At 48.2% G+C, this 14,404-nt stretch overlaps 2 protein-coding genes across 2 annotated transcripts; both read right to left on the reverse strand.

Moving 5' to 3' along the window:
- Positions 1–401: 401 nt before the first annotated feature.
- Positions 402–1,391, reverse strand: N7481_001527 (uncharacterized protein; the record flags this gene model as incomplete). The annotated part of the gene is made up of 1 exon (XM_057260746.1): positions 402–1,391. The coding sequence occupies one exon, from the start codon at positions 1,389–1,391 to the stop codon at positions 402–404; it is 990 nt and encodes a 329-aa protein (XP_057128578.1).
- A 3,127-nt stretch (positions 1,392–4,518) lies between these two features.
- On the reverse strand, positions 4,519–5,730 carry N7481_001528 (uncharacterized protein; the record flags this gene model as incomplete). Its single annotated transcript, XM_057260747.1, has 1 exon — positions 4,519–5,730. The coding sequence occupies one exon, from the start codon at positions 5,728–5,730 to the stop codon at positions 4,519–4,521; it is 1,212 nt and encodes a 403-aa protein (XP_057128579.1).
- Positions 5,731–14,404: the final 8,674 nt, after the last annotated feature.

Here is a 14,404-nt window from a genome sequence, read left to right on the forward strand (position 1 = left end):
CTCAAAAACTGAGAATACCGAGGGACGGTATTTTTTACAAATTAATCGACAGACACTCAGTATTTCCTGACGCCGACCAGCGAGACGGCTATCATATGATTTCATCGTACAGTATATCTCGAATGCAAACCTAAGCTGCCTCATTTTGACTTGAGCGCGCAAAATTTCGAAGATAATGATTTTTCTTCAAGTCATCGTGTGTTCGGTGGACGAGTGATCTAGGACATAGCTTGATTCGAGATCAAATATATCTGGCTCTTCATCCGAGTGCACCAATTCACGGAGGGGAACGAGCAAATATCGGGGCACAATTATGCACACAGGAAGTGAGGTGTCCGGAAAATCGGCGTCAACACGTCTTAGATCCTTCCACCAAAGCGATGCGTCCTGCTTGAAATGCATTACTTTGTCGATGTCGATGTCCTCAAAAGTATCAATAAAAGCCAGCCCTCTAATTGTGGAGCGCCAGTAATGGTTCCGAAAAACTCCCATGTCCCAGGTCTTATATCGCCCAATTTTCTCGCTAAATCTTGTTCGACCTGTGCCATTCCAGGTACGGTTTGGTAGCTGTCGACCGCATTGATTAACAAAAGTTTTAACAGATAGTTTGTAACCAAATCTCTAAAACACTTCGTTTCCTCTCCGGTATTTTTCTCAAACAATGAGAAAATGTCAAGTGGCGTTAAGAATGACTGGAGACGTGTGTGAAAATCCATCCAGTTGCCGAGAAAGGTTTCACCGTCATCCATAAGATCAGACTTTTGTCTATCGTCTACCCAATCTAGATGCTCTCCAGGGCAGTCAAAGATTTTCAATAGAAGAAAATTTGATGTGTAATCAAATATTTCAAGCACCTCAACACTTTCTTGCAGAGTGCGATCGGAATTTTCAGACCACATCTTGATAAATTGGTCATATGTGTGGCCTCCAATCTCGGAATCTTCAATTTCTGCAAAGATTGCAAGACCCTGCAATGCCTTTGTATCGAGGGTCCGAGCTAACACTGCATGATAAAATCTCTCGGCAGAAACTTCACCCTCTTCAGAGGAATTGAGCAATGGAGACACAAGTTCCCCGACAGACCATCTGCAGTCTGCGTAACATGCTATCGTATATGTCTCCTTCAGGCCAGGTGGCAAGTGATCAGCGGAATGGTATGATAGCGATTGTCGATATTTAACCATGTGGGTGATGTAGAACTTCCTCAAACGGTCGACCTGTTTCCACCAAAAGCGGACACGGCGAAGGCAAATATCTCTGCCATCCGGTCTGGCTTTTCTAGACGAATGAAGGGTTGAGTCGGGACTCAGAAAATCCCGCAGCCAATCGTGAGGTGCTGGCTGGGTAACTGTCGGTTCCTTCAATGCAATCTCTTCCTCGTCACCGTGCATGATGTCCGATATGAAGGAGAGGGAAATGTCATATCTATGGTATTGCGAGGTAGTCTGGCAGATGTCAGCATTGTGTCAGGCACAGCTTTCTTAATTTACTCACGAGAATATGCCATTCAATGTCAATCTGGTAACGCTTATACACATGGTGAAGCCGTCTGCAAGATTGTGCAAGACGCGAGGGTTCAGCGACTATCACAAAGCTTTTGAGAATCTGCAAAAGTAACTCAGTTGGAAGAGAAAGAAAATGGGAATTTTGGTACTCCATTCTTGCGGTCCGGTTATGAAACGGCCAGATATTGTCGACTGTTGAATGCCAATGGCTGCAAACAGATGGGGCGGTAGCAGTTGATTCGTAAACACGAAGCTACGAAGCGGGAAAAGGAACTCCTCAGGCGCGAGCTGCGGGCTTTTATTATTCCACGTCATCCGGGCTACGCATGGTTTAGTGATGACTAGGCCGGGTTAAGGTCCGGGAACTTTACTGCCCCAAGTCAATTCACTACAGTGCAACGCTTTGTTCACCAACTGCATCAAACTCCGAACAAATAATCCATCAGACCTAGCGCTGGGCGACCGCACTAGGCAATGGGAGCAGACCTTGCCCTCAACCATGCATTTTTACATCCCATACACGCACGGTACAGTGCAGGAAAATACATAGTAAGTCATGACCGGACGAAAAAGCCCCTGGGAACATGGTAGATCTGGAGCACTTTTTGCATCCCGAAAACCGGGACACGAACGCTGCAGTGTGGAATCAATTCACTGTGTTTGTATAAGTTGTGGCGCTTCTTGCAATGGCGTTAATAGCTCACTTGTGTTGAAAGTAGCCATCGGGGGTTACTTACGTTTGAGTCACAGTCAGAAATGAAGTTACAGTACTATTTTCCCGCCTCGCGCGGTCCCCGAACTTTTCTTTCGGCTTTAGAGTAGGGTTGATTCAAAAAATTACGATGTATTGAAAGCCATCCGTAATCACCCAGGATCTTTACATTCCCAGAAACCGCATTGTGGAGCCCGATGATCCTTGCGCATTCAGAACGCAGCCGAATAAACCCATCAATCCAGTCCCAGCCAACCTACAGATCTAGACCTCCGACGATGAGCGCCATCCGTATACCGACAGAAGTGACTACAGTATTCCTGGGAGCTGCGCTGGAGGCTCAGGGGCTCAGACGGCCCGTCATTGGCAAACCACTCCGGTCGCACAAGGCCAGCGATCATGCAAATGATGCATAGCGCCTGCAGATTGGTATATCTATGACCCCGTCATCTGGCACTGGTGATTTATTTTCAATTTTCTTTGATCAAGATGGACAGTATTTCACAGACTAGCTATGGCAGCCAGAAAGGTTTATTCCATCCCCATCACCACAGTCACAAGCTTTTTTGCCTTTTACTAACGAGATGACACTACAGCCATCCACAAAGCACCTTCTTCATCCTTTAGCACCGCTTCTACAGAACACGAGGTCTCCATGAATGATCCAATCGACGACGCCGAACGAGAGATAGAAGAGCTTCAAGCCAAAAAGAGAGATTGGCGCAAGAACAAATTCTAACAACTCTTCAATCACAAGACTGACAAACCTCGATTGAACTGTTTTGATCTCGCTACTAGTGGCAGCTCTGCGTCCGGAGCACCGATCACTTCTCCCAGCGCGAAAACTCCCATCCCACGTGAAATCCTGGGGAAACAAGACTGGATGAAATCTTAAAGCCCTTCCAAGGTTGCTTGTGACCTCTCCCAAAGAAGCCTCGAGAAATTGAAGCAAATACCAGCTACGCATGATGGTTCAAACATTACAAGAACAATTGGCTGAACAAAAGCAACGAGAAGAGCAACGAGAAATGGAACAAAAGGCACGAAAGAGAAGCGAGAAGCGGAGCAGAAGGCACGGGAAGAGAAACTTCTCGCTCAAGTAGATCGGCAAAAGCTCCGGGAAGAGGAACGAGAAGTGGAATAGAAGGCACGGGAAGAGAAGCGAGAAGCAGAGCAGAAGGAACTGCAAATGAAACTGCTTGCCCTTTTAGAACAGAAGGATAATTCGAAATGAGCATGTGAATAGTATCTATGGATATTCATGCAGACTTTCAACTATGCCTGCGTTAGAGGACCCTCCCTCTTTTGGTATTAGCGCCCCAACCGTAGGGGTAGATAGGCCAACGGGGGCGCGGTGTGCTTCGACACGTTTACACCGCGACGGTCTCTCCATTGGGGACGCGTGCTGCCGCACGTTGTAAGCCCTCAAACGACGTGGCATGAACGGTCTTTGATGTGGAGGACGTGGCAGTATAAAAATTAGCGTTGTGGGACCTAGTCAGACGAGTGAAGCCCAAGTTGCAAGCGTTTCGGCCCCTAAGCGATGTAATAGAATGTTCCTATTTCTACCATGAGATCGGGATCAGGAGAAAAGCGGAGGTCATCGGGAGTAATCTTTTGGAGTAAATTGAGACATTGGAAAGAGCGCAGTCAGGAAAGTTGCACGTAGAGTGAGCATTTATTTCGAAGGGGATCTTGTCCTCGTCGAGCTATACATGTAGTAGCCCACCAAAAAGTCAGCAATTTTTGACAGATGGTGTCCCAGAATTCGTAGGTATCATGTAAAAAAGAGCAATTCAAGGCTCAAAACCCTGTATTTCGCGTGCTGGGTTTGACGGCCTTGAAACAACCAGACTACTAAAAAGAAGACGAAGGGGAAAAAGTGCTTGGGGGGGTCACTATCCTGTGGAAGGACAATAGTTCTGGGGTTAACGATAGGACGGGCCTAGAATTTTCAGCAGATGAGTATAACAGCACATAAGGCATAAGACAAATTTTCACAAGAACACACACTCGGAATTTGAATGGCAAATTCCAAATGGCAACAAAACATATCTGTACTCTAGCCGGGAGATAGCAGCTCATTTTCCTTGGTCGTAAAAGGAAGGAGAGAAGGGAGTATTTTCTGTAGTGGTCGCTTGGTATGCAATCGTGGAGGGGCTTTCACTCAGGTATGCCCTCTCTGGGAAGCCCTCTATGCCATCGGAATACCCAGGGATAGCTGTGAGAATTTCTGGTGTGGGGGCTAGTTAAAAGGAAAGATACCCAAAGTTAGCTATTGTGAGCCTAGAACAATGGGTCTTATGTGCAGTACCTACCTTCTGGGGGCAAGCTCCGATAATCCCGAAGATTTCCATCTCCGAGTTGTGCCGCTGGATGCATGAAGTTATCGGCTGCGACAAAGTAGCGACTTGGTTGATCAATATCTCGAACAAACTGTGGCATCCCGTTCGCGTGGTTTGTCTCGTGGTACATCCTCATTTGTCGTTTGAAAGCAGTATGAATTGCTCCAAAGCTCCTCTCATGTTGAAAGTCTGCCAGGAACTCAGCTTGGATCTGTTCCTTATTCAAATGTCTTCTTTGCATAAACCAGAATGGTAAGCGCTCCAAGTCCTGGGTTGCCCATCGACGATTGCGGGATCTGGCTTTTTCTCTATCAGCTCTAGCCTTTTGTATGGTATTTATTGCGTCACTTACCTGCTTGAGGCTATTTATAATCTGGACCTCTATATGTGATTCAGGAATTGGTGCGCCTTTTCTCCCGCCATGTGTAGAAGTGCGCGAAGCATTCAATTGACGTGTCGCAGAATATGGGACTCCATCCGGCAGATTGGACCCGCCTGGCGCCTGGCAAACGGCAGCTTCGCTATGTTTCAAAGTCTCTGTGGGGTAAGGGCTCGAAAACGTCTTTGGGAAATCTCGAGATACTGTTTGTGGTTGACAATTTTCGGTCACAGTGTTACCATGAAAGGTGAGACCTGTGTTGTTGACTGGGTCTGTCAGCACTGACACGCGTTCATCATTTCCGTCCCGTAGATCGGTACTTCCTCCTGTACCGTAGCGTCCTATGCCAGTATTGCTCTGGCCTTCCATGGCTTCAGCTTCTGGATCCAGAGGCGTGGGCCTCCTGACCAATAAGTCATGTTCAGCCAGCTTCTCCCTGTCGTTGGATGGGCTCACGATACTTGGCCGTAGTTCTGGGAGGCTATTTTGCCGATCATAACAGGTCTTGCCACATTCATTTCTCGCTTCCTCAAGGGATTCTCTGCGGTTTCCGCTCTCCTCGCTAGGATTTTCATGCAGACAGGTATGGTTGAAATTCTCTGTTTGTGGATAGCAATGCTCCACCAGGGGCCCCGGTTGGCAACTAAGACTCTGTCGTTTTTCAGAATCTTTCGCGGGCATCCACAACGGTGCATCTGGAAGGGTGACTCGCCGACCATTTCGGCTATGTAGCCTTTTCCTCTGGCCCATTCTCATGGGGGCTCGTCCGAGCAGTTTATTCGCCATCATCCTGGAAGCTGGCATTGTTTTCCTACCCTGGAAACTCCGTCTAGTAAGCTTGCCGGGAAGGCTACTTCGGAATTTCCTCCTGCGCCACATGCGATGCGCTCTTTTGAGCTCCTTCAGGGATGACCATGCTTTCTCGACTAGAGTCTCTTTATTGGGAACTGCCGCGTAACCTAAGCCTTGATCATGCTGGGCCTGCTCCAAAACTAGGCTTGATGGATACATATTCGAATGTGTTGATTCTTTCCATTTGTTCAAAATATCTTGAAGCGCTCGAGTTTTCTGGTTAACCTTTCCGATTATCTTATTGTTGACTTCAATCACTGTGGCCCAGGAATTTGCCGGTCAGTGAAGGCACAATCATTTTTATACCGGATCAGGCGTAACATAACTCACCTTTTGATGCAAGTTGGTTCGAAATTGCAACCATCTCGGCAGTGAACGACAGTGTATATAACTCTGTTTGGACATCTCTCTTGTAGTACCAAGGTTGAATCAATTTCTGTGGTAGGCCGGAAATCATCATATTATGCTGGAAGTCTGACAACTCCGCAGTTGCGTTGAAGTCATGCAGATAATAATGATAGACTTCGGCTTCCTTGAATTCGATCTTGGATCTGTCTGCATTCATAACATCCAGCCAAGTGATGGTCCTCTGCATCGTGCCATTTTCGAGCTGGATGATTTTCGGGCTTGGAGAACCAAAGATGGCATCTATCCCTTTCATAAGATTGACACTGATCATCGAGGCATTGTAAACGACCGCGAGGCTCGCATTGTTATTAAATTGATCCAATATGACGTGGGATTCTTCTAGGGCGAGGCAAAGTCTTTCTTGCAGTGGTTGGAACTGCTCCAGGAGACTTTCTCTTAGCTCCAGGAAATTGCCTTCTTGGCGGTGATTTAGACTTTGATTTTTTTTCGGAGAACATAGATTCAGTCTTGCCGCTGGTGGAGTCTTAATCGTGGCGGTTGGCTGTAGGCTCGTGATGACCGTGATATTCTTCTGGAAAGTCATAGAGATCAGCAGGTGCTGGTTCCTTGGTTCCTTACATCGAGATTCGTTGCCTACCTTGTGGGACCAGAGAAGATGTGTTGGGTATGAGGCGGAGAAAAAAAAGTTATTTTCTCAGAAGTCGATGATGAGTAGGAAATTTATAGCCCATGAATCTCTGGTCACGGAAGATAACCGGCTCTGAAAAGCATGAGAAATCACAGGCCAGTCTATTTGACATGGCTATGCCGAAGACAACGTTGGCAGCACGGTTAGATCACTTTACTGATGATGAAGCATCACTGAAATCAACGTTGAAACATCAATGACTCTGCTGAGATTCCCTATGCACATCACGCTCCAGAGTTGTGACTGCCGATATGCTGTTCTGGGAGTATCTGCTGCCTTGGGCTCGTGACATCAATGGGGCCTCATTGTGAAGATAGATCGCACTTCCTCGGGTTTGCTTATAGTATGCAGTCACTCAGCCGCTGCTGGTACCTCCTGCCGCACTTTCAAAGCATTGTCTTTGCATTATTTATAACATCGTCGAGTAATGTGACGAAGATCTGATCTTTTGTCCCAGCGTATGTCCAAATGCGGGAGATAATCCTGAAATGCTGAGTTCAGACGGAGTGACCCACTTTTCGACACACATTTCAGATACTACAGGTAACGAGGTCAATAAAGTAAAATTGAATGGGAAGTTGAATATTCAGAGTACATAGAAGTTTCTTTTGCTTGGGCTGACCATGTTCAGGTGCATGCCGCAATTCACTAAGGTCCCGAACATAAATCGGATCGAGCCATACACCACGCCTCACGGAAACTCAATCTGCAAGAAATGCATCACCTCGGAGATCAAGTCCTGCTCGATACCTCCAACGAGTCGCTTGATCACGTCAGTGGGTATCGATCGTTCTTGTAGTTGTGTGCGAAGAGAGAGCTCGGGTAAACGAGGATGAGAGGGGACAGCCTGCTGTGGCTGCACTTGCACCCTGCTTGACTTCGGCAGGGTTTTCTGTAGGAGTTCAAAGAGACGACAGAGACTCTCTGCGCTATGGTTTTCGTCGATGCGAAGGCAGAATTCAATTGCAGCACAATTCTTCTCAAGCAGACTATCTCTGTCTTGGGCCAAGCGATGAACAGCGGCGTGGCGAATGCCGGCGATCGAATGGCGCAAGTTCTGAACAGTGGTGATATTTTCACCATGTTGCTCAGACGAGATCTTCGATCGGTTTCTAGCTAAGAATTTGAAGAACTTATGCAGCTCCAGTGCCTCGGGCATGTCCATCCAACGGCCAAAGACTGTGGTTGAAGCCATTTTTGAACAAATTGGAAAGCGGAATGCTCGAGGTGGCGTTGCAGCGTTTGGAGGATCAAATGTTGTGCTCGAAAAGGGATAGACGTCACATGAAGTCCTAGGATGGGAAACAAGATCTCTATAAACTCTACCGATCGTAATTAGCGAAGGCACTCTAGTCTCTTGTTTTAGCTTACCCTTAGCTTTCAGTCCCCGGCTCTGTTTCAAAAACGATTTCAAGGACCTTCGACAGTCAATTGTGGAATTTTTCAATTTTGAGAGGATCGCTAGGTCATTTACCGGTAGCTGATTGACTGTGGAGACCAATGATGGACAGCGGTGGAGTCTCTATTGGAGCGCGACGAAATCATTTTCCGACGACGGACTCGGCGTCGACATCTCTTCATCGATGGTACCTCGGCCGGCTTGTGGACGTGGGTACACGAAGTATCCTGGTCATCCTGTGCTGGCAAGTGAAATAAAGATTTGGGCGGCATGACGAGTTGCAGTGACTGCGACTTGCGACGGAAAATAAATCGGCTAGGCTGAGGGAAATCATTTTTCTCTCACGGGGCGAGAGCAAAAGTTTTACAGGCGAAAAGTTCCGCGGGCAGGCAAGCGATCTGCCAAGGCGAGTCTTCCATGGAACGACTCTACATATTAGCTGCGTGAAAACCGTTTCACATCGTTGAGCAATGTTGAGACCAATGATTTGCAAATTGATTGGCTACGGTCCGAGCGAATATTGGCAGACTTCTGCTGCCACGAGAGATTAAGCCGCCACGGCGACTAGCCCATGGCATGCCACTTCGGTCTAAACCTCATACCAAGTGCGTTGCAGGCCGTTTAAGCCAGGTGAATCAATGTTGATGAGGCAAATGATTTGTCACGCATCGCATCATGCCGACCACGGCTCCAGGTGGATCCAGCCACTCCACCCGCTCTCCACTCCAAACTCTTGAAATTTCTTATTTCAACGTTGACAAACCGCCTCAACACCCACGAAATTAGGGTCGCCTGGTGCGAATTTGAAGTCAAAATCTCTGGACTCGGCAAAATGTACGCAAGTGGTCGCTGCCGCAACCCCTACTCCGAATAGCATAAAAGACGCTCTTTTCCCGCCGAAAAGAGAAGCAGGACTTTCCTCCTCACACTCCGGGCCTCGCAGCCTTGGGGTGTCTTTTGCAGGTAAGATCTGCGTTACCAAGTACTCTTCGCAGGACGGGCTCTGCGTGATCAAGTGTGCCTCGCGGGACGGGCTCCGCGTCATCAAGTTTGCCTCGCAGGAGACCGCTGCGATACCAAGTTCTCCGCAGGAGACCGCTGCGTCACCAAGTTCTCCGCAGGAGAGTGCTGCGTCAACAAGTTCTCCCTCGCAGCAATGAGCCCTGCGATTGTAAGAGTGCGCTCCCTCACAGCCAATGAGCCCTGTGTTGTATAAATGTGCTCCCTCACAGCCAATGAGCCCTGTGTTGTACAAATGCGCTCCCTCACAGCCAATGAGCCCTGTGTTGTATAAATGCGCTCCCTCACAGCCAATGAGCCCTGTGTTGTATAAATGCGCTCCCTCACAGCCAATGAGCCCTGTGTTGTATAAATGTGCTCCCTCACAGCCAATGAGCCCTGTGTTGTACAAATGTGCTCCCTCACAGCCAATGAGCCCTGTGTTGTATAAATGCGCTCCCTCACAGCCAATGAGCCCTGTGTTGTACAAATGCGCTCCCTCACAGCCAATGAGCCCTGTGTTGTATAAATGCGCTCCCTCACAGCCAATGAGCCCTGTGTTGTATAAGTGTGCTCCCTCACAGCCAATGAGCCCTGTGTTGTATAAATGCGCTCCCTCACAGCCAATGAGCCCTGTGTTGTATAAGTGTGCTCCCTCACAGCCAATGAGCCCTGTGTTGTATAAATGCGCTCCCTCACAGCCAATGAGCCCTGTGTTGTATAAGTGTGCTCCCTCACAGCCAATGAGCCCTGTGTTGTATAAGTGTGCTCCCTCACAGCCAATGAGCCCTGTGTTGTACAAATGTGCTCCGCGGGGACCTCCGCGACATCAAGAGCCTCCGCAGGGGGACGCTGCGAAACCAAGGGAGACCCGCAGGAGACCGCTGCGTCACCAAGTTCTCCCTCACAGCCCTGAGCCCTGTGATTGTATAATCTTGAGCTTCCATGCAGCCTTGAGCCCTGCGTTATCAAATTTGCGCTCATTAGGCGACCCGTGGCGCCGCGGTCCTCGTCCTGATCCTCTGACGATTGCAGGCACCTCTTCGTGGTGTCAGAGACTAGTATTCGAGGGAGTGACTCGAAGAAGCCAAGACCTGCTCCAAAGAATCCATAGAAATCAATAATCCTCCAAGGGGGCTTTGTGTATGCGCACTTCAAGATTTAATGTAGACTTTATCATGCGTGACCATGATTAGCGCAGTGTGCTTTGTAGCCTTCGATCACGCTCTGATGTTCGAGGATAGGCATTTTCTTCCACGGAGCATGGAGTAGAGCATTTAGTCATGGACCGGTTGGAATCGCGGTGTATGATAGCATGATGGCCAGTCTGAGCATCGATTGAAATCGAAAGTAGTTGCCATTGGTCTGAATGCTTGTCTCTGCTGGCTAGCAGTACAAGCGGGATTGTCCGGATGTAGGGAGGCGCGATACTTGTGGACTTCGAGAATGGTGCGTGTTGAGGATACCAAGGGTGAGGGAGAGGATGCGGGTGGAGGTTGAAGGTGATTGATGGTGATTGACGGTGATTGACGGTGATGGATGGTGATGGATGGTGTGTTGATGGTGAGGGCCAGAGGTGAGTGAGGGTTGAGAGTGAGAGCTGGTGATAACGGGGCCGGACCAGTGGGTCCCTCTGTTGATGTGCAGTGCGGGTGACTCCCGGGCGGTGAAGTGGCGGCCAACGGTAAACACCCGTCCCGTCATAGTGAGGTCTTTGTTCCTTATGCAAAAGTTGATAAACAGTGCGAAATGATGATTTCTAGAAATTAGATTCGATATGGTAATACAGACGCCGGTCGGTCTTCTGTATGGCATTCTCTCGGCTTGAGATTCGTCGCGTGCTCTTTGGCCATATTCTGTACAATATCCGGGTTAGTGTCGCAGTATGCTGATTCCATACCTGCAATATATATATACCCAGACCAATCCTAGTATATACATTACCGGCAATCGAAACGGCAACGAACCACCAGAATAACAGCGATAGAAGCCTTATTTTTCAAAACAAATCTTCGTATCGGTCTGATCGGACGAAAGATACTTGTGGGGCTCAAAATGCTGGTCTAGCTGGGTGCGTCCAGAAACGACTGATTATTTGGGAAATGGTGGTTATGATTAAGTAGAATTCTCGCCGCCAGCACCTCCCTTCATGTGGTCTGATGGAATTGCTGCAGTGACTTTCTAGAACGACCCGGGTTCGATTCCTGCGGGATACATTCAGATGACCCTTCATCAGAAAGACAGATCAAAACCTGCCTGATTTTCCGGGTGATTTCGTGTTTTCTACGGTTGATTTTTACCTCTTGGCCACTTCGTGATTTTAATAAACTCACTTTCCTGTAGTCACTTGATCATGCCGACCCGAGGCAGCATCCGGCGGTAATCGGACGTGTGCCACAGGCGACGAGGCGGTGCACTGACGCGTCGCAGCGTCTCGCGTCGGGCACGACACACTGAAGTAGAAACATGACGGCTCCTTTCGAAGTCAACAACTACGTCTTATCCACGAGTTATCACAAACCGACCTGGCATCTTTCGAGTAATAATTGAGCAGTTGTAATCGTCGCGGCAATCGACTGGCCGTACTTTGCGGAGCCATTTCTGCCGGTGAGTTCATGGCGTTCGGTGATGACATCGAGGAGGGAGCATTCGATCTAGCACCGATTATCAGCAGCTGGCGCAAGATGGTCGTTCGCCACTCACCGTGCTAATGCCCCAGATGAGATCCCCTGCTTCCAGCTGCGAATAGCAACCCGGCCGGACTCGTGGGAAAGTCGAACTAGGGTCGTGTTTCACTGCCATCCGAGGTCAGCATGGTGTCTGGTGGCTGAGGAGTGGTAGAAACTTGCCATAAATATAATCTGGCATTAGCATAGGCAAGCCAGAGACGAGCTATCAGGCGTCAGCTCGACCCCACGTGCACGAGGGCCTGGGATCACTCTGTACTACGGGGAATGGATGTAACCATACCTGCCAATGCATGACTCTTGGCAGACATTCATCCGTGTCAGGGTAAATTACCACTGGATGAGAGATTCAAGGTATTTTGTTTAGGACAAAATTTGACCTGACCTGAAAATGACTGCTCTAGCGGCGAGGGACCTAGGGTAGATCTAAGCCATGGCCTGTCTTATCGCTTGCTCAGCTGCAATCAGGGGTGAAATATCTGGCCTTTAGACTATTGCCAATAGCTCGTTTCAATCTGCTGATTGATGCTCCTCGGGGAAATAGTTGCGCTTTTCTGTGGCCGTCGATTCTCGGCTTCTCTTCATTGTCGCGGATGCTCCGATGGCTCGCTCGGTTAAAATGAGGCCGGATTATGGCAAGGCTTCGGATCGGATGTGGAGCAGGAGGTTCATAGCCGTCAGAATATTGCGAGTTACTAATACATTGACTGTCAGCCTTTGCCTGGACAGGGTAATGCCGGAGTGACGAATGAAAACACTTTGGAATTTTACCATATGGCTAAGCAGAGGGCATCAAGGCTTTCTGACTTGACTTGCTAATATGCCAGTGAAGTGGCCATTTCAATCACGTTTTAAGAAACAACAAAGCCGTAAGCGTAGTAATTTCAGCGGCTTGGCCCATCGGGTTGTTGAAGCCGGTTTAGTTTCGAAGACGAGGGGCCAACATAGCTCTGTCAGGTCGACATTGACACGCGCACTATGAAGAAAAAGAATCATCAGTGATAGTTCCCGAGAAACAGAAAGCCACGAACGGATAGCAATTGTACGGAGATTGAGAGGCAGTACCGGGCATGGGAATGGGAAAGGATAAAGCACTAGCGTGACTGGCAAGAAATTGAGTGACTCGTGATAGATAGAAAGTTTGCCATCCTATGTAGAGGGTCGTCAACACATTGTATTTGCCTTTGAAATTGCTGCAGTCTTTACACTTACGTTGTCAGTTATTGCTGTCCACTGCAGGGAATCGTATAAAGGATGGCAGCTAATTATCTTCAATCATTAGCAGGTAGCTTATAAAGACAACTTGTAACTCACCCTGCTCGCAGCTTGGACCATTCCAGATCCTTAAGCTGAAAATTTCGTTCAATGGCTTCTCAGAGGAATAGCGGAGGTGGGGCTAATATCGAACATTTTCCATGTTAGCTTGATTCCAAATGACTGGGCAGCTACACTCACTTGTTATTGGAAGACCTCTTGTGTCGAGAGAAGCCAGGCTAGTGCGATGCAACAAGTCAGTCAATTTCGTTGCACGATTCCGAAGTCAACATACCAAATAGTAATCACGGAGACGAAAAGTATTCGATAATCTTTGACCCAGAATCACAAAGGAATGCTTGCGAACGACTGTTTTGCTGGCGAGGAACCGGGTATTTATAGCAATTCACCCAGGCATTCGGTCTGCGTCAATGATATCCCCATTGTGAATTGTGAGGGCTCAAACAAAAACTACTCTTCAATGATAACTGGCTCAACATTTCATCATTGATGCAAAGCAGCTCTCAGAGACATTGCATTTTGTTCCTGGTGATCAAGAGCATGAAAAATATTTTCTGGCTGTTGGCATTGCTTCAACAGTCATGGAGATGCCGCAGAAAAGAACTGACGACGGTCATCACCATTCACCACCGTGAGTCCGCCCTTTAATGCGACGGGTGAGGCGACGAGGTCATGTCATTTCATTTCACTCACCGGTGATGAGCCCATTACTCCACGCAACGAATGCTTCATCAAATACAGGCAAACGCAATGCCATATTGTGACCCTAGATCCCTACCAGCCAAATCGCAGGATTCTTCATTGCATAACTCGTATATCAGAGAAAATCCATTACGCCTACACAATATCAAGCAGATACAAGCTATGGTGTAGCGTGGGACTGATTCGCACAGCCCACATCTCACGAAAGAGCTCCTTGTATAGTTAGTGAGTCACTAGATCGATTATGTTTTCGCAGAACAATTTTTTCTGTTATCGACCTCGTCTTTGCGTATAGCAATACTTACATCGATCTCCTGGGAACTAAGTGGACACGGGAAGATGGTTACTAACAGTCACCTCAGGCGGCATACGGAGATGCCTTAAGCCTAAGGCTGACCCACACGCTGCGCGTGTGGGTCAGCCGGGGGTCAACGAAATTCTGCTCTCAACAATCACAATATTACTATTTCGACCACCAACACCACCACCACG

The sequence above is a fragment of the Penicillium waksmanii genome (assembly GCF_028829765.1).
Source record: "Penicillium waksmanii strain IBT 27052 chromosome Unknown utg000001l:1.0-4852451.0:1.0-4856178.0, whole genome shotgun sequence".
NCBI lineage: Eukaryota > Fungi > Ascomycota > Eurotiomycetes > Eurotiales > Aspergillaceae > Penicillium > Penicillium waksmanii.